Genomic DNA, 25153 nt, shown 5'->3' on the forward strand with positions numbered 1-25153 from the left:
GAAGACCATAGCCTTGACTAAACACACTTTTGTTAGCAGGGTGATGTCTCTGCTTTTTAGGATGCTGTCTAGATTTGCCATAGCTTTCCTCCCCAGCAGCAGGCGTATTTTAATTTCTTTGCTTCAGTCCCCATCTGCAGTGATCTTGGAGCCCAGGAAAATAAAATCTGTCACTATCTCCATTTATTCCCCATCTATTTGCCAGGAATTGAGAGGGCTGGATGCCATGATCTTCGTTTTCTTGATGTTGAGTTTCAAGCCAACTTTTGCACTTTCCTCCTTCACACGCATCTACAGACTCTTTAGTTCCTCTTCACTTTCTGCCATTAAAGTGGTATCATCTGCATATCTGAGGTTGTTGATATTTCTCCCTGCAATCTTGATCCCAATTTGTGACTCATCTAACCCCGCCTTTCTCATGATGTGCTCTGCATACATGTTAAATAGGCAAGGCGACAGTATACAGCCTTGTCGAACTCCTTTCTCAATTTTGAACCAATCAGTGATTCCATGCCCGGTTTTCACTGTTGCTTCTTGACCTGCATATAGGTTCCCCAAGAGACAGTTAAGATGCTCTGGTATTCCCATCTCTTTAAGAACTTGCCACAAATTGTTGTACTCCACACAATAAAAGGCTTTAGCATAGTCAATGAAGCAGAAGTAGATGTTTTTCTGGTACTCCCTAGCTTTCTCCATGATCCAGCATATGTTGGCAATTTGATTTCTAGTTCCTCTGCCTCTTCAAAATCCTGCCTGCACTTCTGGAATTTCTTGGTCCACATATTGCTGGAGCCTAGCTTGTAGGATTTTGAGCATAACTTTGTTAGCATGAGAAATGAGTGCAATGGTATGGCAGTTAGAACATTATTTGGCATTGCCCTTCTTTGGGATTGGAATGTAAACTGACCTTTTCCAATCCTGTGGCCATTGTTGAGTTTTCCAAATTTGCTGGCATATTGAGTGTAGCACTTTTACTGCATCGTCCTTTAAGATTTTGAATAGTTCAACTGGAATGCTGTCACCACCACTAGCTTTATTGTTGCTCAGATGTCCTAAGGCCCATTTGACTTCACATTCCAGTATGTCTGGCTCCAGCTCAGTAACTCCCCCATCGTGGTTATCAGGAATGTTAAGCTCGCTCTTGTATAGTTCCTCTGTATAATTTTGCCACCTTTTTAAAATCTCTTCTGCTTCTGTGAGGTCCCTACCATTTTGGTCCTTTATCATACCGATCTTTAAACAGCCCGTGGCGCCACGGGCGCCACGGACTAAATAATTCGTTAAGCCCCCTAGAGGTGGGCTTTGTCCGTGATGAGGAAGGGTCCGGGTTGGACCCTTCCTCACGACAGACAATCGGAGGGACCAATCGGCAGGCGCGAAGCGCCTGCCGATTGGTCCCTCCGATTCCCAGCCTGAGCAACTGCGAGCCGCGTGCAGCGCGGCTCACAGTTGCTCCCGGACTGACGCGGCGAGAGGCGCAAAGCGCCTCTCGCCGCGTCAGACCGCCGCCCGAGGGAACCCCCAGCAGTTGCGCGAAGCGCGGCTGCTGGGGGTTCCCTCCCTGCCGGTCTGACGCGGCGAGAGGCGCAAAGCGCCTCTCGCAGTGTCAGACCGCCGCCCGAGGGAACCCCCAGCAGTCGCGCAAAGCGCGGCTGCTGGGGGTTCCCTCCCTGCTGGACTCACGCGCCTTCTCCCCTTTCAAAACCCCTTTTTATAAAGGGGCTTTGAAACTAGTCTTTGCATAAAACGTTATATCTCCAATTTTCTTGCAAAGATCTCTGGTCCTCCCCATTCTATTGTTTTCTTCTATTTGTTTGCACTGTTCATTTAAGAAGGCATTCTTATCTCTTCTAGCTTTTCTCTGGAAGTCTGCATTCAATTGGGTGTATCTTTCTCCCTTGCCTTTCACTTCCCTTCTCTCCTTAGCTATTTGTAAAGCTTCCTCAGACAGCCATTTTGATTTCTTGCATTTCTTTTTTTTTGGGATGGTTTTAGTTGCTACGTCTTGTACAATGTTGTGATCCTCCGTCCATAGTTCTTCCGAGGATATGCTAGTAGTTCATAAAATTATGCATTAGGTGGAGAGTTGACTAAGAGAAAATTTCCCCCCTCTACCGCAAAACTTGAAATTGATGGGTGAATTTGATGGGTAGGTAGGTTCAGAATGGACAAAGGGAAATACTACTTTACACAGAGAGTTATTAAAATGTGGAATTTGCTGCCAGAGAATGTAGTGATGGCCACAGTAATAAACAGCTCTAAGAGGTGATAAGAAATATTAATGGAGGATATCAATGGCCATGGTGACTGAGGAGAATCTCCACATTCAAAGGCATTGAGCAAGGAGGCAGCATCAGGGGAAGGCTTTGACCTCTTTGTTAGCCATCCTGTCAAATTGGTTGGCCACTGTGTGAAGCAGAATGCTGGACTAGATGGACATTAGTCTGATCCAGCAGGGTTCTTCTTATGTTCTTACTTGGCAATTAAATAATATCATTTCCCACACCTGGTTCAAAATATATGCTGAGGCAAAAACATAGGATGCACCATTTTAGTAGAGGGTACATGTGATCTGCCCTAAGCTACCAGGGAAGGGGAATACAAGTGTAAATAAATGCCTTCTGATAATACAGTTCCTCAGGGCATTCTGGGTTCTTTATTTTGAATACATGATATAAGCCAGCTTGGTGTAGTGGTTAAGAGAAGCAGCTTCTAATCTAGCGCACGGGTTTTGATTCCATGCTCCTCCACATGCAGCCAGCTGGGTGACCTTGGGCTCGCCACAGCCCTGATAGAGCTGTTCTGATTGAGCAGTAACATAAGAACCAACTCTTCTTCTTCTTCTTCGTCTTCTTCGTCTTCTGTTATTATGGGGGCTGGAATAAAGTTTATATTGTTACCCATTGTTATCATCCAATGTAAGTAAACCACTGGTTGGTGCCTAAATATGCAGCCTTGTAAAGCTTCTGCTGCTGCTCATCATCTTCTTCCAGAGCTGCAAGACATGAGTGAAATAGTGGAGCAACCCTAGGTTGACTGTTTAAGTGGAGTAATAAGAACTTACATTTTCCCAAAACCAACCTGAGGCAGTAGATGTTCAGCACTTTACACACTAATCTGCTGCCTTGCCACCACATTAACTTCTGTGGATGTACATGACAGCCCAACATTTTACACTGTACCGTTTTGCTTACATATGTAATACTCTCATCTCCATAAAAATATTAAAATCCTTCCCTGATAACGTGCTATGATATAACCATTAATTCATGCTTCAGTGGCACCGGAGCACCTTGGAATTATGCATCACATCCAGAGCAGCACTTAAAGGCTGCTGCATGAATAATGCTGTTGCAAACAATCCTCCTGTAAACACAGAGCAATTTGAATGGCTTATAAATTGGACGGTGATCCTCTAATGCTGTTGCAGGCCCAGAAACACTTGGTGCCGGCCTCTTAATTGCCATAGTAGCCAACGTTACATTAATGCCCTTTCATTAAGCTACCTGCATATCAGCATACTCTTTCTTGTCAGTTTTGATGGATGTGCTGCTCATAAAAGTGAGGAATGGAGAGTCCTGCCTGGAGCAAGTTTTCACATATTCTCCCCCCCCCCCTTTCACTCCCCAAACAACATGTGGACAACAATTTAATTCACTCTTTCCACTTCCTACATGTAATTGCACAGATGACCTCTCCCCCCCCAACCAATTCAGGATCGCTTAACACCTACTAAATAAACCCCTTAGCTGAATCTTGAAAGACATTGTGTTTTAGCATATTAGCAGATGTAGACAAGGAGGACAGGCCTTTTTTGTTGGTATGGTACTTAACCGATAGGGCTTCCTGTTTGAAATTAGCCTGTTGTAGCTTAAAACCCATAAAGTAAGCATTTCCCCTAAATACCTATAAACTATGTAAACCGTGATCATAAATCTATGTTTTCAATATATTCTAGTTTTGCAGCTACAGACTAAGGTTACATTATCCAAACCAGCATTTACACAGTTTATACATTTTTTTTTCCTTTTGAAATATGCTGGTTTGGATAACGTAACCTTAGTCTGTAGCTGCAAAACTAGAATACCTTGAAAACATAGATTTATGATTGCATAGGTTTTTATGAATGTGAACCCAATTTGTCAGGAACATATTATCTTTTTTTTTTAATTTTAAGAGACCTTTAATGGCATTAAGAGCCAGGAAAGCATAGAGGCTAAATATATCAGTGAACTAAAAACAATTATAAGAATAATTCAGAGAAAGCAACAATGCAAGGCCTTCAACGCTTTGGCCTTTTAGACCTAAGTGATATAACAATTGATAAGAACTCAGCAACCTGCTCGGTAATTTCAGGGGACTTATCTGCTAGCAAAAAGCTAATAATTATGTCATCTGTAATGTTAACAGAAGGCAAAAGTGGTATAATCCAATGTTGGCATAGCTGGTCATAATTAATACAACATAAAATGATATGGTGAGTACAATCTGGTTCTTTACAACAATGACATTTTTTTTAATTACATGGAATACTCTGCCCACAACCATAGCCGAAGGGAATGTATTGAATCTCACTAACATAAATGCTCTGCAGAAGGATGGAACTGTTAAGTGACGTATTATCTTCTTCTGGCAGAGATATACCATTTTCAGTTAAAAACAAGAGCAACCCACTATCTTCTTCTCTTCAGAATCATTAAGAAAACACTTTACAAACAGTAAAAACCAGCAAACAAATGTAATTAAAAAACAACAACAATAACAGAATAAAACAGCATGCCACAGTAACTCTCATTAATTGTCAACAGCAGGCTGAAACCAACAGGTGTTACCTACCTTCCCAAAGAGGCTGGGCCGGAGGGGCAACAGAATTCCCAAGGAGAGATTGTGGTGACCCAGTTTTTGTGAACATATGCAGTAGTCATAAGAATTTTCCGAAGAAAAGTTTAGAACTTCAAGTAGGGGGTGGTGAATTTTGGAGCTAATAGCTCTGTAGTGGGTTTTCATGAATATTTAGCATGTGCTTCTGGGAGAGTTGTACAGATTGTGTGGTAGCGTCTCACCCAGTGTGGTGGTTGTTGCAAGACCTGGTCCTGATGGTTCCTCCATTCAGTTCAAGGTAGAGGGGAGCAGCAGTGGCCTGTAGACTAAAATAGCCCTGAGAAGGATCCTCCCCTCCCCCTGCCGCCGCTACCCTACAGGTACCAAGGTTTGAAGGCTGGCAATATTTTCTGGTTGCTTACTTTCTGAGAGCTCTAGGAAATGTTTCTGTTAATATGGCTGGTGCTTTTCTGTCCATGCCCTGGTTGAATTCCAGAATAAGGAACTGATCTTGATGACTGACAAACAGGGTTTGACTTACCTGTAACTGTTGTTCATTGAGTGCTCTTTTGTGCAGGCATTTTCCATCCTGCAGCTAGAAACTCTATTCTAATCCCATTGACTACAGTGTATGTTGAAGGGTGTAACTCTGCTTAGGATAGCACAGAGAAGTAATTCCCTTGAATTCTCTTGAAAAGTGACTTCTATAAAGGCATCTATCTCCCTTTGTTGCAATAGTTTCTGTCCATCCTTCCATGTTTGCCTTATATACAGCAATTTGCAATTCTAAATGACAAGAACATTTTCTTAATTCAGAAGTATCATTTCCTATGAAAACCACCTACCATTTTTGGGTTAGAGCTCCTTCCTTTTGTTTAAGAAATATCCTATAATTGTTTAAGAAATAAATATCCTATAATTTGAAAAGAATTATTAAATCATCAGCTAGATTTCAGTAATTTGTATTGGAACATTTGGTAATTTAATTTAATTCTGGCTCACAATTCTGGTTTTATAGGATATCTGCCAGCTCTGCATTCAAAAGAGTGTTTCTTAGGAAACTGCCAAATTTTAAAGAGGCTTTGCCAATTGAGGGGTTAAAACAGGTCAAACTACCAGAAGAGCACAAATGTGTTGATTTTAATGATCACTGAACAGAATCTTGAGGGCATTAGATGATTCAGAGCTTCATCGGGATGCTGATTATCATATGAGTGCAAAACATCCTTCTGTATGTATCACTTGGCTGGTTCCAAACAACTATTTTGTGTAAGTGTGAAACTGGGCCAAAAGCTTGGGTTTTAATTTTTTGGGTTGATTCCATACTCTTGAGCATTGTTACAGACCCTAGAATTAGAGAAGTCTCTCACATTTGCAGAACTTGTAAAGTAGAATACACTGATTTTTCAAGTCTATGTATCCTTGCCAGCTTGCTATGATTAATGACTCCATGGCTTAAAGTGTTTTTCCTGTGTTTCTTTATCTCCATCCTTTTTAATTGCTTGATTCCTCCCTTTCTTATTTGTTCCATGCAGTGGGAAGAAGTCAGTGGCTATGATGAGAACCTCAACACAATCCGAACTTACCAGGTGTGCAATGTTTTTGAGCCCAACCAGAACAACTGGCTTCTCACCACTTTTATTAACCGACGGGGCGCGCACCGCATTTACACAGAGATGCGCTTCACTGTGCGGGACTGTAGCAGCCTTCCCAATGTCCCTGGCTCTTGTAAGGAAACATTCAACCTGTACTATTATGAAACAGACTCTGTCATTGCCACCAAGAAGTCAGCCTTCTGGACAGAGGCCCCCTACCTCAAAGTGGACACTATTGCTGCAGATGAGAGTTTCTCTCAGGTTGACTTTGGTGGTAGATTGATGAAAGTGAACACGGAGGTGAGGAGCTTTGGACCTCTCCATCGCAATGGCTTTTACCTTGCCTTTCAGGATTATGGGGCATGCATGTCACTCTTGTCAGTAAGGGTTTTCTTTAAGAAATGCCCTAGTGTGGTGCAAAATTTTGCCATCTTCCCAGAGACTATGACAGGAGCAGAAAGCACCTCTCTGGTGATTGCACGAGGTACATGCATTCCCAATGCTGAGGAGGTGGATGTGCCCATTAAATTGTACTGCAACGGAGATGGGGAGTGGATGGTTCCCATTGGCCGCTGTACCTGCAAGGCTGGATATGAGCCTGAGAACAATGTGGCCTGCAAAGGTAAGATAATGATTTGCTCAAATGTTTTATAGTGACTGCCCCTTTTCACCCAAAGGACTGTTCAGAAGTCCTCAGAATGGAACTAGACCAAGGTGGTTGCTTAAGGGCTTCCTTTAAACCAATTTCTGCTAGTAACAAGTTGAGAATGCTGAACAATCATTAACACAAATATGGTCGCTTTACAGATTTTTTTGGGAACATGTTTACATGTTCATTTCTGACAGCCGGAGCTCCAGGTTGCTGTTCCTGTTGTGACAAGGATTGCTAAAACCTGGCTTCTAGTTGTATATGCCTGAACCCCAAATTAGACAGCCAATGGTGATATTCCTTAACAAATGAATACAGAGGCTAGATGAAGTATGATGAGCAATGACGATGATGTTCTTGTGCTTGCTCTGTGTTGTATTTTGCCTTAGGTTATGACTTCAGTGTAACAGTGCTAAGCAGAAAATCCCATTTGTCATATTGTTATCCCATGGTTATCCCATGGTGAAGTCCTTGATAGGGCCATCAATAGCCTCAGCAAATAGCAGTTGCTTTGCCTGAGTTCATGGATGATTCATGACCTATTGTGAAGCATCCGTGGTGAAAGTACAATTGCATTTCATCAGTACAGTAGGGTACATTTGCAGGACAGTTGTGGCTTAACTGATACTTCTTTGGAAGTTTGGCGTTTTTTCCTGCCGTTTTTCATTTTTGCTTGGCAAATATTGCAGAGGACACACTTTATTAGCATCATATTTGTGAAACAGCTTTGGGGGAAGATAATGGAAACATTACTGTATTCATATTTTTCGGTATCTATAGGGCTCAAACATGGTCCCTGCCCAGACCTATCCAGGGTGAAAGTCAGTAACCATTTTGCCACATTTCCTAAATCTCCCAAAGTCAGACTCTGGACGACTCCTATTGGACTGATCCATTGTCACAGTTGTGAGATATGAACACCCTGTTTTCCGGAAGGTTCTCCTGACTCTTTCATAAGCACAGGAGGGTTGCAAAGAACTTGGTTAATCATTTTCTAAGTATTCTTTTGGTCTTCTGTTTCTTGCTCAGTGAAAATGGGAAAAGAGCTCATCTATCCCTCTCTCCAAATCTGGAGCTCAGATAATAGACCTGTGCATTGCAGTGAACTTCCCTTTATAAATGGTGTATGCTTTAGATAAACTAAAATGAGTGATGACACATTAGAGTTCTGAGTTGAATGGCTCAGCTACACTGCATGCATTGAACCTTAGATGCTGTTCAGAGAGTTGTCTTCTGCAGACTGAATAAGCAACCAAGAAGGATAAGAGAGAAACTTAAGTACTAAAGGTACAACAAAGCAGATATGCTTTCCTCCATTGGTGGCATTGCCAAGAAACTGCTCTACAGAGTTAGGGAGAGAATAAAACATGGAACACACCAGAAAAATGTCAACAGCTCAGTAAGGTTGTGGGGCCTGCAGGTGCAGTGCCACACAATAGAGAATTTGCATTGAGAAATGGGATGAAATGTATTTGGGTGCAACTATATTTCTCTAAGTTGCCACTAAACATTTAGAGGAACATACAGATAGCAGCATGTCCTCAGCTGCCTATCCAACAGAGCACATTCTGAATACATACTCCAAAAACATTGGCACTAAAATCCTGGGAAAGCTGCTTAGTAAATACTTCAAGAAGTAGCAAAATACGTGTGATTTTAAAATGGAAAGTTAATTGAACTTGCTGTGTGGGGAGGGGACATTTTCAGCACACAAAGAAACACCAGCACTAAGTATGTTTTGGCATAAATGAGGCCACAGAATTTATTAAATACATATGAGTGAAGGCATAAAACCAGTGTGGGGCCGATCGAATAGGCCAATCCCCTCCCAACCAAAGGTCATGCCAACTGCACTTCACAGGAGCAGAAATCCCACTGGCAGGCCTGCTCGTGGGGTCCGAGTGACACACCTGTCATGTTCCTTCTCTCTATCACATCTGCCAAACCATCAGGAAGGTGCTACTTAAAGGAAGCCCATGGGCATCAGGCTCATTTGGGGTCCCCTCTTAGCCATCCTGCCACACACCGCAGCTATCTCTCTGCTTGGGCAGCTGCTGCTATTCTGGCACATATGCAACCTCACAGGGAGGCTGCTAAGTCTAGGTGGAGCCACACCACTTGTGGGCACTCTTCTCCTTAAGGATCTTAAGCCCCCTGCAAACAGCCAGCTGGGACAGATAATGTAACTATAACGTTAACAGGGAGGGAGGGAAGAGATCCAGCAGCCGGGGCAAAAGGCCTTGCCTAGCCCTGGGTCTCCTCCTCAAAAGGTGTCCCCCCTTTGCCCCCCCTCTGGCTGACCAGCCAGCAGCCCCCCCTGCTTCTGCAGCCTTTGCCCCACAGCAGTGCCGTCCATGCTCCGAGGTCGGTGGGTGCTGGGGGGAGCATTTATTTTCTCATTCACAATTCAGAGTTGTCTGTAAACTAAATCCCTGACAGTACAGTCTAATGCCAATAAATATGCTTTACTTTAAATGTGTTTTCTAAATGCTATTTAGTGGCTATATATAGATTTTTGTTTAAATACAAATACTACTGTGTCCAGTTTGGGGTATAGCAATTTCAGAAAGATTTGGATAAATTGGCATTGGTTCAGAGGGGGGTAACAAGGGTGATCAGGGGTCTGGAAAATGTGTCCTATGGGAAAAGGCAGAAAGGACTGTATATGCATCGCTTGCAGATGAGAAGACTGAGGCAGAACTTCACTTTCCTCATACCTGGCTCTTGAGTACAAAAGGAGAAAGATTAGTTCTCTCTGAAGAAATTGCAAGATAGTTACCTTGTAATGGGAGCTGCTTCAAAAATGTATGTCACAAAAATGTGCTTTTTCACATGCATACATACATTGTCACAGCACTGAATGTCCTTGTGACATGTAAGGATATTGTGCATGTTCTAAAATGTGCCTTGAAATGCAACTATTGCATTCTATATTCCTTTGGCAAACTTTCTCACAGTATTAAAGCATATGGTACTGGCATACAAGCAATTGGAAGTCTAAATTATGCTGTTTACCATGTTCTTAGTTGTAAAGTCTGCTATGACTACTTGCAGTGTGCTGTTCCAGAGAGTAAGGTTAGAGCTAATGGGTTCAAGTTACAGGACACTAGATTTCAATAAACCACTGGTAGAAGCTCCCTAACAATAAGCAGCTTGACTAGGCTTGAAATGGGGACATAAGGTATCTCTCACTTAAAGGTCTGCAAGCAAAGACTGAACAGCAATTGTTGGGGTATGCCTAGCTTTGGATCGCCTGCCTTAATTGTGAAGGCCTCCTTCAACTCTTCAGTTCTATAAAATTATATTGGAGGAACCTGAATCTAAAGCTAGCTACATTGCTCACTGCTTTCAAAGAGAGAAAGGCTTGAGTTCATAAAAGTCAAAAGAAAGAACTGGTTATGCCAACTGACTTCTGGCTGTTTGTTCAGGGTGGCTGAAATTCACAATGGCCTCCCCACAATCCTCCTTTAATTTTTGCCTCCAACAGCAATCAGCCAGGTGTCCCTGGGAATCTCATAAAACAGGTCTGAATGGAGAGATCCATTCCCTATTAATCATCCCCCATATCTGGCGACCAGAAAGCCGAACAGACTGTATTTACACAGAGCTTCACGTTTTCTAAAGATAGGATATTTCCCCCGATTGCAGAGGTTCAAATTGTCCTTAACAATAGTATTCCTATCTGATTTTAGAAGAAAATGGAAGCTGTTTTAGACTGCAGAAGCATCAACCATACTTTATTAGTATTTAATAATTGAAGTGCAAGATCTCTGGCAAGATAAAGTGCAGTGAATAAAAACCAGTAAAATAATAGTGACAACTCTCTCTCCATCCTTCGCAATGTAAAATGGCCATAAAAGACATAAGAGATAATTGATTGCCACATCATACTCACCATCTAGTGGCATCATGAGCAGGTGCTGAATTAAATTGAAAGCAAATTATAACATACAAAGATTAAATACGAATAATCAAGAGAAGCAAAACTTGAGGAAGTGATAAAGCATAGAAGTATTCTGAATATAAAGCTCCAGGGCTTAAAATTGACCTCAATTGGCTCCCCTAGGCCGAAGCAAAATGTTTCAAAGTCCAAATGATACTGTTCTGTATTTTTGGTATGCATAGCTAGATGCTGGTGCCATTTCATTAGGGCCCTCCCATACTGAGCACCTCCCAACCATGAAACGTATCCACTTTTGCCAGTCACATCGACAGGTAAGATGCTAATGTGGATAAAAACCCTCCCTCTTTCTCAGCTCACAGAGCTGCATGGCAAAATGAAATCCAGAAGGTGGTTTCTAGAAGAACTTCTGGAACTCCCACAACGGCTACATGAAATGATCCTAAGAAATTGCAGGAAAGTTACCTTGGAATGAGAGCTGCTTCATAATTGTATGTCAAGAAAATGTGCTTTCCCACATACATACATACATTGTCACATCACTCAATGCCCTTGTGTCATGTAAGGATATTGTGCATGTTCTAAAATGTGCCATGAAATGCAACTATTGCGTTTCAGTAGGTGTATACTTTGGGCCTATTGAAAATGTTTCTCATGACATGGCCTTCTTCATGCCTTTGGCAAACTTTCTCACATTATTTCCCCAGGAAATGTTATCTTTGAGTTAATTTGTCTACAAGTCTGTGTTCATGAAATGATTTTTTAAAATCTCATTTAATCCTCAGAATGGCAAATGGTAAAGTAGAATTTGACCTCAGTCTGGCCTCACCTCATGCGGGTATCCCTCTCTAACATTTGTCAGTGCCCACATGTTGCCCCCTTGACTGCTGATGGTGACAACCCACAGAGAGGTTGGGATCTTTTGCATTACACTGATTAGAAGAGGCGGGTAGACCTGGCACCTTGGAAGATGGGACAAGTTTACCAGTGACTGATGACCATCAGGATCGTGACAGGAACAGGCGCTAGAATCGATAGGCTAGATGGGTGGTAATGGTACAAGCGTGTGAGTGATTAGGCATCTAAGTGAAAGAGTTTATCAAATTCTCAGTTATGAAGTCTGGTATGACTACCTGCAGTGTGTATTGCCTGATGAAAACATTCATTGGTGTTATGTAGCGTAGATTTTTTTAAGAAATAAAAGACTTTCCCATCAGAATGTTCCTTCCGTCCATCTCCCAGAATTCCAAAGAGGGAGCCCAAATTATGTTTGACTAGAGTCCTCTTGATATTCATTGGCCCCACCCAAATGCCTGGCAGAAGAGCTCCGTCTTACAGGCCCTGTAGAACTGCTCCAGTTCCATCAGGGCCCTTAGCTCTTCTGAGTGCTCATTCCACCAGGTGGGGGTCAGGATGGAAAATGAATTACAGAATAAGCCTTTATTTTTATTTAACAGCCACCTTTAAGCCTTGCGATAATCAGGTCTCAGTGTTAGTGTTTCTAAGTAAAGACAAGCCTTTCTGGCATACAGCCATTCCCCCCTTCGTACTCCAGACATGCACATCACACAACGTGCGTGCTTGTGTGTGTGCGTGTGCGTGTGCGTGTGCGTGTGTTGAGAAATGCTCCCTGGGGCTGCCCACATCCCTTTTCTTCTTACCTTTCTCTCCCGTCTTGCATTTTTTTTAAAGGCTAGCTGACACAGTAGAATTGGGTCCCTTAAAAAAAAAAATTAAAGAGAACACGACCACCAGACTGTTCCTTGACTTCTGGTTTCCGTGTGAAACCTACCTTTGGTGCTGAAGAGAGTGCTTCAGTGATTGCACTTGAGCAGGGGTAATCAGACTGCAGCCCTCCAGATGTCCATGGACTACAATTCCCAGGAGCCCCTGCCAGCGAATGCTGGCAGGGGCTCCTGGGAATTGTAGTCCATGGACATCTGGAGGGCCGCAGTTTGATTACCCCTGCACTTGAGAATTGGAATTAACAACCTTTGCAGATCTGGGACAGGATCTGATTTAGGATGGATTTGAAATGGGCAGCTCTGACAGTGCCCAGAAAATGGCTAGTCCGGACAGTACGTTTGTTTCCAACCCTTTGAGCCTACAGCCCTGCCTTGATTATTTGTTAACGCTAAAGAACAGGAGCTGCAGCGAAGGAAAATCAAGCAGCAGATCATGCTCTTGAAGGAGGCCATGCAACAGCTGCCATACAAACACAAAACTCTCCAAAGTGATGTTTGTGATTTCCTGGCTTCAAAGGGCTGTGCGGGGCTGCGTTTGCTGTCTGGGCTTCTTTCATCTTTCTCATTATTTCCTGAGCAAAGCTGCAGGAATCAGAACAAGCCTTGATTGGTTCTGATTTAAATGGAACTCTGGGAAGGACACTCTGATTCTTTCTCTTAATTGGAACTTTTCTCTCTCTTGTTTTGGACTTTGCCATGCCTGCTGTCAATTTGATACTGCCTGCTGGAATCCTCAGAGGGGTTGGATTATAAATATGGAAATTATATGATTTCTTCTTTTCTGTCACTGCTTTCTCTCTATTAAAATTCCCCAAATTTTACTGTATGCCTACTAGCTTTACTTACATTTTTTGTACTGTGAAATTGCATGTCAGTTTAAAGGGATCAGTCCAAAGTTTCTAGAAAGTAATATAATAAGATGTTGGGGGCGTTGGACCTGGCATGTTCAGGTAGTCCTGAAAGCAGATAATAATATCTTACCTGATCATATCTGAATTGTATCATCAGTACCTCCAATTCTCAACATGGTATAATCTGTAGATACTTAAATACAGATATTGGAGCCATGAACAGGTCTTTCCAGAAATCTGAGGGGAAAAACCCAGGTTTGCAGAAAAAAGATGAAATTGAAAATACACTGGATTTCCCCCCAATATATGACTTTTTTTTTTGCTTTCCAGCTATAGCTGAGTTCCATGGCTACATTTCCATGTAACAGATCAATGTTTTCAGTACTCAATTTAAGAGAGATTTTTGGTTGTCCACAAAAGATGTGGTTTTGGATGTGTATCTGGTATAAGCTACATTGCAGTATGACGTTCAGTCACTAGATGTCTCTGTGCACTCTGTGGAGTTAGATAGAGGGTGTGTCTTGCAGTAGACAAAGAAGAGAGGCAGAGTTCAAGGTGTGCGGAAACCTTTATTTTGTTTACAGGTAAAACTGCCTTAAATACAAAGGACCCTATCCTATATATAGGAATCAGTCTGAGACCTGGACAGACTTGTGTTTATCAAACCTGTCCTCAAATCTGTAGGTTTTTTTTTTTGTTTCATGAAAGCTAGAAGATCTCATCCAGTCTTTTCAATTATAAAAACATAATACCAAACAAGTGTGATTCTGTGCCTATCTACAGGTTTCCAGGATCTTCCAGTCTCCAGGGAACAAGGCGAGGCGTGAAAGTGTAATCTTCTTAAAAGATTTATTTGTGTTTTGCAAAGAAGACTAAGGGTGTAAAGCTGACAAAAGGGCCCTCTTCCAGGTCACACTCGGCAGTTCCTTCCATCTGCCTGTACTTTATCCTAATGTCAATTACCACACCGCCACAGCATGCTGCTCACAGCCGTGCAATCACCCATGGCGGCATTTTTGCAGTTTAATCCAGTGCAAAAGGTTCTTCTAGTACCAGACAGAGAAAGCAAGGCTGAAATTGCTCTCCCCGTGCAAAATTACTGCTTTCAAATATAAATCATATATAAATACGCCAGTTTTCTATAGGCTCTTCCCAATTTGGTGTTTTTTGTTTTCTTTTGTTCTTGAAGCTGTAGAAGCTTTCCTTTCATTGGAAAAAAAGTGAAACTAAGAAATATTTGAGGTTTCTAACAAAGAATTAAGGCAAAAAGCCCATAGTATTTTTTGGAAAATATTGGAAGCATCGGGAAAAAAAACACTTTCTATCAGAGAGTTCAGTGTTTCGTTGCTCTGTAGTTTGCCTCCTTGTCACCTGGCATACTGATTGAGCCATGCCCTTTTGTTTTGCTGGGGAGAGCGAGATGCTTAGTCTGGCTGATATAAACGGGATAGAAGATTCTACAATTGCATGTTTTGCTTAGGGCATGATTTTGTTTCTTGTCTATCATTATTTAACACTAATTGTAAATGATAAATACAAGGGCCTCTTTTCAGTTTCCATGGAAGTACAGAAAGCAAAAAAAAAAGTGGTGGTAGACATTGTGTTTGCTGTTGGTAATGCCATGATGTGACCTGTACATGGAGCTCCACTGATCTCCTCTATCTTTTCAGCATGATTGTTTTTGAACAAACGACAGAGTTGTGGCTGACATACTCATCAGCTGTCTCAATTTTCAAAGGGCCATCCTTTTTCCCTGTACCCGTTCCTGTTAAATCTCCATCTGTGAATTTGCCTCTAGTCTTGTCCTTTCTCTGATACCTTGAGCAAATTGAATTCTTACAGTTGTTGTCATTCAGCTCTCTCCCCAGAATTGCTGGATCTTATGTGTGATACACACCCCTGCATATTCATGCATGTGATTCTTTGTAGTGTAACTGCATACTGCAGTGGTTGAGGATATATTTTGAAGCAGAGAATATATTGCAGGATATATGTATTTTTCCGAGTTTTGGATGAATGAAAAGAATCATCACCATCTTGACTTCTAAATTGTTGGAAGAACGGCTGATGGAGAAAAAACAAATAAAGCATGTAATAGGCATTTTACATGCATATTTAAGATGTCCCCCTCCCCATTCACTTCTGTCCCTCAGAGGCAAGATATTCCCTCTGTGTCTCTTACTGACTGAGCTGCCCTTTTCTTCTTTGCTGAAGAACTCATTTTGTCCCTCTCTGTCATAGTATGATATTTTGGTTATCTTGGCCACAGAATCTAAGTAAAGCATCAGGAGCCCTCTTTAACTTAAACATAGACAGAGATGTTGTCAAAAGGCACCTGGCTTTACTGTATGAGTTCAGATCCCCTGGACTGGATGATGTGCACCCGAGAGTGCTCAAATAACTTTGTGGGAAACTTTTGTCCATCATCTTTAGGACCTCTTGCAGGACTGAAGATGTGCCAGAAGACTGAAGGAGTGTCAACATTATCCCAATTTTCAAAAAAGGGAGGAGAAATGTGGTAACTACAGGCCAGTGAGTCTGATCTCTGTCGTGAATTAGATAATAAAGCAGATATTAAGGGGTTCAATCTGAAAACATCTGAAGGACAACTTGGTGATCCAGGGAAGTCAGCACAGATTTGGCTCCAACAGGTCCTGCCGGACCAACCTGGTTTCCTTCTTTGACCAAGTGACAGGCTTACTAGATCATGGAAACTCAGTTTATGTTGTTTACCTGGATTTCAGTAAGGCTTTTGACAAGGCTTCCCATGAAGCTCTAATGGGTAAACTGGAGGACTGTAGACTGGATTTTGAGACAGTTAGGTGGATAGGGAACTGGTTAGATAACTGCACACAAAGAATAGTTGTCAGTGCTGTTTCATCAGGTTGGAGGGAGGTAAGCAGTGGAGTGCCACGGGCTTTCAATATTTTAATCAATGATCTGGATGTGAGAGTGGAGGGATTCCTCATTAAATTTGCAGATTACATCCAATTGTCAGGCGTAGTGAACACCCCAGAAGATAGAGTTCAATGTGGTCTGAACATGCTGGAAAAGTGGTCAAATGAGAACAAGAGGCAATTAAATAAGGAGAAATGCAGCGTTCTATATCTGGATGACCAAAATCTGAAACATGCATACTGGATGGGAGATATACTTCTGTGTATCAGTGTATGTGAATGAGATCTTGGAGCACTTGTGGTCTGTAAGCTAAATATGAGCAGACAGTGTGATATGGCATTAAAAAGGCAAATGCAGTATTGGTCTGTATTAACAGAGGCATCACACTGAAATCACGTCATATGCCTGCTATATATTGCATTAAAAAGAGCCTCTTGTGGCGCAGAGTGGTAAGGCAGCGATATGCTGTCTGAAGCTTTCTGCCCATAAGGTTGGGAGTTCAATCCCAGCAGCCGGCTCAAGGTTGACTCAGCCTTCCATCCTTCCGAGGTCGGTAAAATGAGTACCCAGCTTGCTGGGGGGTAAACGGTAATGACTGGGGAAGGCACTGGCAAACCACCCCGTATTGAGTCTGCCATGAAAACGCTAGAGGGCGTCACCCCAAGGGTCAGACATGACTCGGTGCTTGCACAGGGGATACCTTTACCTTTACCTTTTATATTGCATTAGCCAGATTGCACGTGGAGTACTGTGTGCAGTTCTGGAGGCCTCACTTCAATTGAGAAAGTTCAGAAGAGAGTGACAAGGATGATCTGGGGCCTGAGGATGAAGCCCTATGAGGAAAGGTTGAGGGACTTATGAATTTTTTGCCTGAAGAAGAGAGGGTTGAGTGGGGACATGATTGTTCTCTTTATTTGAAAGGTTGTCACTTGAAGGAGGGCAGGGAGTGGTTCCTGTTGGCAACAGAGGATAGAACCTGTAGTAATGGGTTTAAATTACATGTAGAACAGTACTGGTTAGATATAAGGTAAAAAAAATGTCACAGGGTAGTTCAGCAGTGCAATCAGCTCCCTAAGGAAGTGGTGAACTCCCTGTCACTGGCAGGCTAGACAGCAACTTATCCTGGATTCTTTAGGTTGATCCTACGTTGAGCAGGGGGTTGGACTAGGTGGCCTGTATGCCCCCCTCCAACTCTATGATTCTATCCAACGTAAATGGTACTTTTGAGGCATTTTGAAATTCACAAATTAAATATTTTATTTAACACAGAGAAGGATCAGATGAAATCAAGGTTTAAAAATTTCTGAGATAACTGAATATAGATAGCTTTAGGTAAAATGAGTACATGCACAGATTATTTATTTATTTATGCCTCCTGGCATATCCATCTCAGGGTGGTTTACCCTGATATATATATAACAATAAGCATTAAACAACAATATAACAATAAGCATTAAAACAAAACATTTTAAACCTTCAGAACGATTCTTATTCACTGTAGCTCTTTTTGTTGATCAAATGGGCTCTATTCCCTTCTTGGATATAGGGTGGGAATTCTGTGGAGGAAGGCCTTTCCAGTGTTTTATAACTCATTCGCTCCAACCAAATGCCTGGTGGAAGAGCTCTGCTTTGCAGGCCCTTTGTAACTGTGAGAGCTCCTGTATGGCCTGCAGTACTTCTGGGAGCTCATTCCACCAGGTTGGGGCTAGAACAGAAATGGCCCTGGCCCTGGTTGTACATCTCTCAGGCCAGGGATCATCAGCTTGTTTATGTTGGTGGAATGGATCACTCTTCCAGGGATTTAGCAGTCCCTCAGGTATGTTGGGCCCAGACCACGGGTAGCCTTAAAGGGTAGTACCAATATCTTGAACCTGATCTGGAATTCAACCAGCAGCTTGTTCAGTTACTTGAGTACAGGCCAGATACAAGCCCTAGTGAAGGACCCACACCATTGCATTCTGGACTAGTTGCAGTTTCTGGGTTAGCGACAAGAGCAGGCCCATGTACAGTGAGTTATAGTAATCTAACCTGAAGGGTGACCATTGCATGGATCACTGTAGCCAGATGTTCTAGGGCTGGGTAGGACGCTAGTAGCTTTGCTTGGCAGAGATGGTAGAATGCCAGCTGTGCTACTCTGGTGACCTGAGCCTCCATAGATGAGGAGGCATCAAAAATTATGCCCAAATTTCTAGTGGATTATGCAACTGTGAATTTCCTACCCAGTCACAAAACCTCTGTCTTTGAGGGGTTACATTTCAGACAACTCTGCTTGATCCAGATCGTCACTGCTTCCAAACAAGATCCATATCATCACTGCTTCCAAACAACTGGTGTATGCTTCTGGGGTGGAGTCTGAGAAGCTGTCCATCTCTGACTCTTTTGGTTTCGAGAAAGCTAGTACACTCTTTCCAGTTCTCAGCCCCTTCTCTTGAAACACCAGTACTCATATTGAGTTTTTAACTGACCCTTAAGGTTTCTACATGTAGTTTCATGCCACACCAGGGATCTCTGCATTCTTCAGAGCTAACTCCCTGTTTGACTGGTTATGGAAATTCTCTCAATAGAAGGTCTGTCCCCTTTCTCTGGCTGAAGCAGGAGTCTTCACCTATTCCCCAAACTTTCTTGCCAACTTTCTCCAGTTCTCCATCTATGTAAACTGCTTTCAGCTGAGGCTGAAATCAGATGCAACTCAGGCAAGGTAGAAATCTGACTGGTTGTCTCCTGTCAAATGCAGCTCTCAAGACTTTCTCTGTTCAGCTGATACTAACCAATGACCATTTATGCACTGGAGGTTTCATGCTGTGCTGCAGGCTGGAGTTTTAGTCATGGCGGGTTGCCCTACCTCTTCCTGCACCCACATGGGGGAGCATTTGGCCTCTTGCACCTCATCCACCCCCAATTTGTGCTCCTATACGGGAGCTGGGGCAGTGAAGTTCCCAGTGCATAAATGATCAATGAGATTGCTTGCAGCAGCCTGTCCTCCAAGACTCTCTGTTTCTGTGAAGAATTAACCCTTCATAGTCCTTTACTCTGTTTCTACAGTACTTCTAAACTTTTAGAAAGTACAGTCCATCATGCCATGTTTAATGGGGAAGTGATCCTTGAGCAGTGATCCTTGGTACAAGGACAGGAATGCTGTAAAAATGTCCCTATTTTCACCTATGCATTGTTGGGCTAATCAACTGCACTATGCTGTTGATGGTTGTGCCTCGTTCTCTCTAACAATGCTGAATGATTTCCAGAGGAAGTGTTGTGCACAGATTCCCCTGGGTGCTCAAGAAAATGTTCTGGTCACTGTCTGACTAAAGTTTAGTAACAAACAGCAAGAATGTGTAAACTGGCCACAGAACAATTTGAGCATGCTTGCCTCTTCCCACTAAGCCATATTAAACACTGGGAATGTAAGAACTAAAAGTTGCATAAATGTGTTATTTTCAACCAAAACCCCCAAAGGGTGTACTTATAGAGTGTGCTCATAAAACCAGAGTGCCCTTTAAAGATCTGTTCCTGTTGGTACTACTTTCCTTGCTCTCATGGATTGCATTTGTTGTTGTTTGCCAGGACTTGGGAGTGAGTCCAAAGGACTCACAGTATGGGCTGTGAATCCTTATCCCTCTAGCAGGGACCATGGTAAGACACAGCAGTGACAGCAGATGGGGCACACCTCGGATAATTCCCAGCCAAGAGCTTATACAGATGAATGCACCGTGTGACCTGTGCCTGAAAGAAGCTATTATTTTTCCCCGCTGGGAAGCAGGGTCTTTTTTCCCTGTTTACCTTTGAAATGCACAAAATAAAAGTTTAGCAAAGATCAATTGTTGATTTCTTGGAATATTGCACTCTGCTGCACTGCAAAAACACAAAACAAAAAGTAACTCCAGTGACCATTTCACACGGTATCTTGCCGAGTCAGAAGACATCTTTCCATATAGTGTGTTTTGTTGACTCACTTGCTTGTCTCCAGGCCAGCCTCAGAATATGAAATGGCAACACTGGTGTTCTAAAATATTGGGATTGGTATTTGCCCAATCACTCTGTCAGGCCTATTTGAAGTACAGTCCTTTCTTCTGAGCTAACTGAACTCCTGTGCTAGACCACTTGTCTAGCAATAATAAAAATAAATATTTGTGTGGTAAAAGGTCAAGCCTCCTGAAAGCGCAGTGAAATGAAAGCTGCACTTGTATTGCTGGTGCTTTAGAAGTACATGATCTGAAGGCGGCTTTTTATTATTTGTAGGGGTTTTTTTTAGCTGTTGGCCAGTGGTAGGGCACTACACACTCTGACTTCATATTGTGCTGAATTTGCTCTTGCCATCTGATTCATTTTCTGTCTGTATTCACCAAGCTCATTTTGAGGAGACTAGAAAATATCCATTTCTGAATGGGAATCCTCTCCTGGTTTAACATGTTGGCACCTGGTTGGTGCCTCAATGTGTGTGTGTGTGTGTGTGTTTTTAAGATTGTTCCTTAGCATGGCATGATTGATGTGGTGTATGCACTGAACTTGGAGCATGGTATGATGAACACTCATCAGTGTTCCTTAATCTTGCAACATTTCTCAGCATACCACAGTGCACCATGGGATTGCTACATGTAATTGTGAATGGAAGCACAAAAGTTGCTCTTAACTATTGGAAAATAATGCAATTGTAGTAAGTTTATGTACTTTAAAAATTTCTCTTCCAGTAAAGATGTTGATTAAAGAAAAAGTGTGATATTTTGCACACTTACTTTGAAGCAAGACCCACTATTATACAAACTGGACCCAAAGAAGGGGAAATTAACATTAAAAGGGCTCCAGAAAGGAAAACCATAGGCTCTTGGACTGTATATACCAGGGTGGATCTTCTTCTTAATAAATAAAATTATAAAGAGAGTGATTGTAAACACAAATAGCTTTCTTGTACATATGTATATGAAATAAAATAAAATAAATGAAAATGTAAAGAATAAGCACCTGAGAACTAATTCTCTAAGTACAGTATTTGCTGGCGTATAAGACTACTTTTTCCCCCTGAAAAATATGCCTCCAAGTGGGGGGCTTATACACCGGGTGCACTTCAGTTGGGATAGACATAGCTGCCCATAGTGGCCCATAGTACTGTATTTTGAGTGGAAATGTTGGGGGGGTCGTCTTATACGCCCAGTCATCTTATACGCCGGCAAATACGGTAATCACACATAGATGAACACCAGCAAGAGAATTTGATATAAAGGGAAAGAAAGGAAATTGGGAAGTTTTAGGGAAGGGTGCTTATACCACTGCACATGATAGGACTTTTCCCAGGGTAACTGTACATAGGGGTCAATCTACAGATATGAAGTAGACCTAAACAATGTAATATGCATTCTACACAGTGTGATACTTGGAGGAAGGACTAAAAACCAGAACCAAGTTAAAATAACTACTACTTATCCTTGAAAAGGAGTGAAGTGGAATGTTATGGTACATCCTCCACGATGTGCGCATCACCACATTGACCCATTACGCACGGGGGTTTTAGCGCACATTCGGGGTGGAATGGCGGCGACTAAAATCACGGATAACGCACGGAGCCGGCTGCAACCGGCTGCAGCTTCGGTGCATGCCGCCGAAAAAGCCGCGTCAGTGAAACGCGGAAGAAAGCGCAGCTTCCGGGTGAGTGGGGCGCAACCAGAAGCGGCGCCCGGATCGGCGCGTGCATAATCGGTTACTCTGGGTTTTGCCGCCGTCGCACCCCGCCCCGTGTATAACCGGTATGCGTCGCGTCTTCCCCCTCCGCGTTTTCCATGTGACCCGAAATCGCCGTTTCGGCGGCCGTGCATAATGGGCCATTGAGAGCCAGTTTGGTGTAGTGGTTAGGAGTGTGGACTTCTAATCTGGCATGCCAAGTTCGATTCTGCGCTCCACCACATGCAGCCAGCTGGGAGACTTGGGCTCGCCACAGTGCTGATAAAACTGTTATGACCGAGCAGTGATATCAGCGCTATCTCAGCCTCATCCACCCCACAGAGTGTCTGTTGTGGGGAGAGGAATGGGAAGGCGACTGTAAGCCGCTTTGAGCCTCCTTCGGGTAGGGAAAAGCAGCATATAAGAACCTACTCTTCTTCTTCTCTCTGGGAGTTATCATTTCATGTATTTGCACATGCACACTGGGAACTGTGGCTTAGTTGTGGAAGCACATGAAATGCAGTGTGTTAACACTCCACTGTGATTGGCTGCATATCTTATCTTTGAATAATAATAATAATGATAATAATAATAATAATATCTATTTCCCATAACTCTCAGTGAGGCCGGCTATGATAGCGGCTGTAATAATGGAAGCAGTGAAAACTAATGAGATATAGGACATAACTACCTCAGCTGTATGACATGAGATATGTACAGACCGAGCTCATTTCTTCTTCCTTAAATGGAGCTGCTAACGGTTTTCCGTGTGTGTTGGGGAGGCAGTGTGAGTCATGGAGGCATTAACATTGCCGTTAGATCACGTTTTGAAATGCTGTGCTGCACCCCACATCGCTGGCCAGTCAACCACGTTCTGCTCAGTGGCAGGATGGACCTGTTTTCACCGTTTCTAAACGTTCCTGGCTGCTGAGTTCCACTTAGGTAAAGGTAAAGGTATCCCCTGTGCAAGTACCGAGTCATGTCTGACCCTTGGGGTGACGCCCTCTAGCGTTTTCATGGCAGACTCAATACGGGGTGGTTTGCCAGTGCCTTCCCCAGTCATTACCATTTACCCCCCAGAAGCAAGCTGGGTACTCATTTTACCGACCTCGGTCAACCTTGAGCCGGCTGCTGGGATTGAAATCCCAGCCTCATGGGCAACGCTTTCAGACGGTTGCCTTACCACTCTACGTCACAAGAGGCTCTTGTTCCACTTACTCTCATCCATTTGGGGGCAATCAGGAAATATTTTATAAGACCTGACCTTGGCCAGTGTCAGCATCTTTTACCAGCCTTAAGCTACAATTCCATGGATCCTTTTGGCATAGCAGAACTCCCTCCTGGTGTAGCTGCTGTGTCACCCATGATTACAGACAGTGGAAATCCATATTCCAGTTCACCTTGTGATTCAGGGCCATTACTAATTCATGCTTTTGACCCATGACTTCTCAAACTTCCTAACTGATAATACTGAAGCTTGCCAAAGTGTAATAAATAGTTCATTTATGCACTTTGGGTATTTGCATATGAGATGAGAAACAGGTGACTGCTCTGTTGCTCCATCACTGATGATCAACACAAAGAATGGGGTATAGTATGATATGGTTTAGGGTGGGATTATAGATGGATCCTATATTCATTGACAACAACGTACGCATACATTGAAGGGAAGGCTTACATTTCCCTGAACACTTGCCCAGGTGTGTATCTGGTTAGCATCTTTTAGCTTTTTCAGTTCAGTACTGTATGGTACACTGACAGTTTGGGATGCCTTTTCCCTGAGGTCTCCTCTTCTGCATCAGTCACTGCAGCAAGCCAGCCATGTGAGGTGCTGGTTTTAGTCAACCACCTAGACCAGTGTGGGCTGTGGGACAGCCAAGGTAGCCTGGAGCATCTAGCACATGAGAACTGAGGAGATGAGAGTTGCTGGATCATCAGATCCCTAAAATTAGTGTCTCCAGAGAGACCCTTTACATAAGCACTGCTGTAGAATGCAAAGGTAATTAAACTCCTGCATGCTTCCGCTTGTTCTGCACTGATTTGCAATGAACTAATGTGTACGGCAAGTCAGAGCAGATTGCCAGGTTTGGTTTTTCACAAGGGTTGTGAAGACTGCGTCAGAGGAGCTCCTGTTTCCCATCAAGAGTGGAATCCACCTTGTGCTGTAAGTTGGAACATTCATCCCTTTTGCTTCTGCAGGCTCCCAAGAGGCATGCGCACACACACACACATGCACACAGACATCTGTTCAAAGCCATCGTCAACTTGAGCAGCTGAGATGAGCCACTTAATAAGCCTTGGGGAATTGTCACAAAAAATTCCCGGTATATGAAGGCTGAGAAAATGGGCCTAATTCCACTATGGAGGGAAAATACGCCTGTATTGTTTAGTTCTTTCTCCCCCGTCCCCTAGAACAAAAGCAGCAGATATCATGGGTCTATTAGACCAAAGCGCTTCATGCTGACAACCAAACTCAGGGGCACTTTGGGAGCCATTAATACCAGCTTTTATCGCCACTTAGCTGCTCACTCAGAGTCCCTTAGTGAAAGGCAAAGGCAGAGCACAATCTTTCTCTGAGGCATTTCAAGCTCCTAGGAGACCAGGAGTGTGATTTTGGGTCAGAGTACCCAGGGCCATTACTGTGGTGGCCCTGGAAGAAGAATGGTTGTAGGTATTTCCCACTTTTCTTCATTATATTCGATATTTTCTGCTACTTGCAAAGTTGGCTGGTTTCTATTTTAGATTTTATTCACAAGTACTCTTGGTAATTTTTTGCTTTCTTTGAATTTCATAGCTTGTGGATCCTGCCAGGGAGAAATCTGAAAACCGCTACTCTTGCTTTTGAAGCAGAGGATACTCTGCCGCACTCCTAAATGGCAAACAAGGAAAGGACTTCAGCAAGCCAAGATAGTGTTACCTATTCAGTCACATAAGCTAATGTCTACAGTCAACACCATTGTAAGGAAGGGCTGTGGCTCAATGGAAGCTTGACATGATGTGGTAGGGTTGCCAGCTCCTGGTTGGGAAATATATGGAGATTTTGG

General features: G+C 42.9%; 1 protein-coding gene across 6 annotated transcripts in view; it reads left to right on the top strand.

Moving 5' to 3' along the window:
• EPHB1 (EPH receptor B1) overlaps positions 1–25153 on the top strand; it is a 416704-nt gene that overhangs the window by 138637 nt on the left and 252914 nt on the right. For all 6 annotated transcript variants that reach the window (XM_077349118.1, XM_077349124.1, XM_077349120.1 and 3 more), the window contains exon 3: positions 6357–7038. In XM_077349118.1, the coding sequence (XP_077205233.1) occupies positions 6357–7038 (682 nt within the window). The remainder of the gene's footprint in view (positions 1–6356; positions 7039–25153) is intronic.

This window comes from Paroedura picta, chromosome 8, assembly GCF_049243985.1.
Source record: "Paroedura picta isolate Pp20150507F chromosome 8, Ppicta_v3.0, whole genome shotgun sequence".
NCBI classification, from domain to species: Eukaryota; Metazoa; Chordata; class Lepidosauria; order Squamata; family Gekkonidae; genus Paroedura; species Paroedura picta.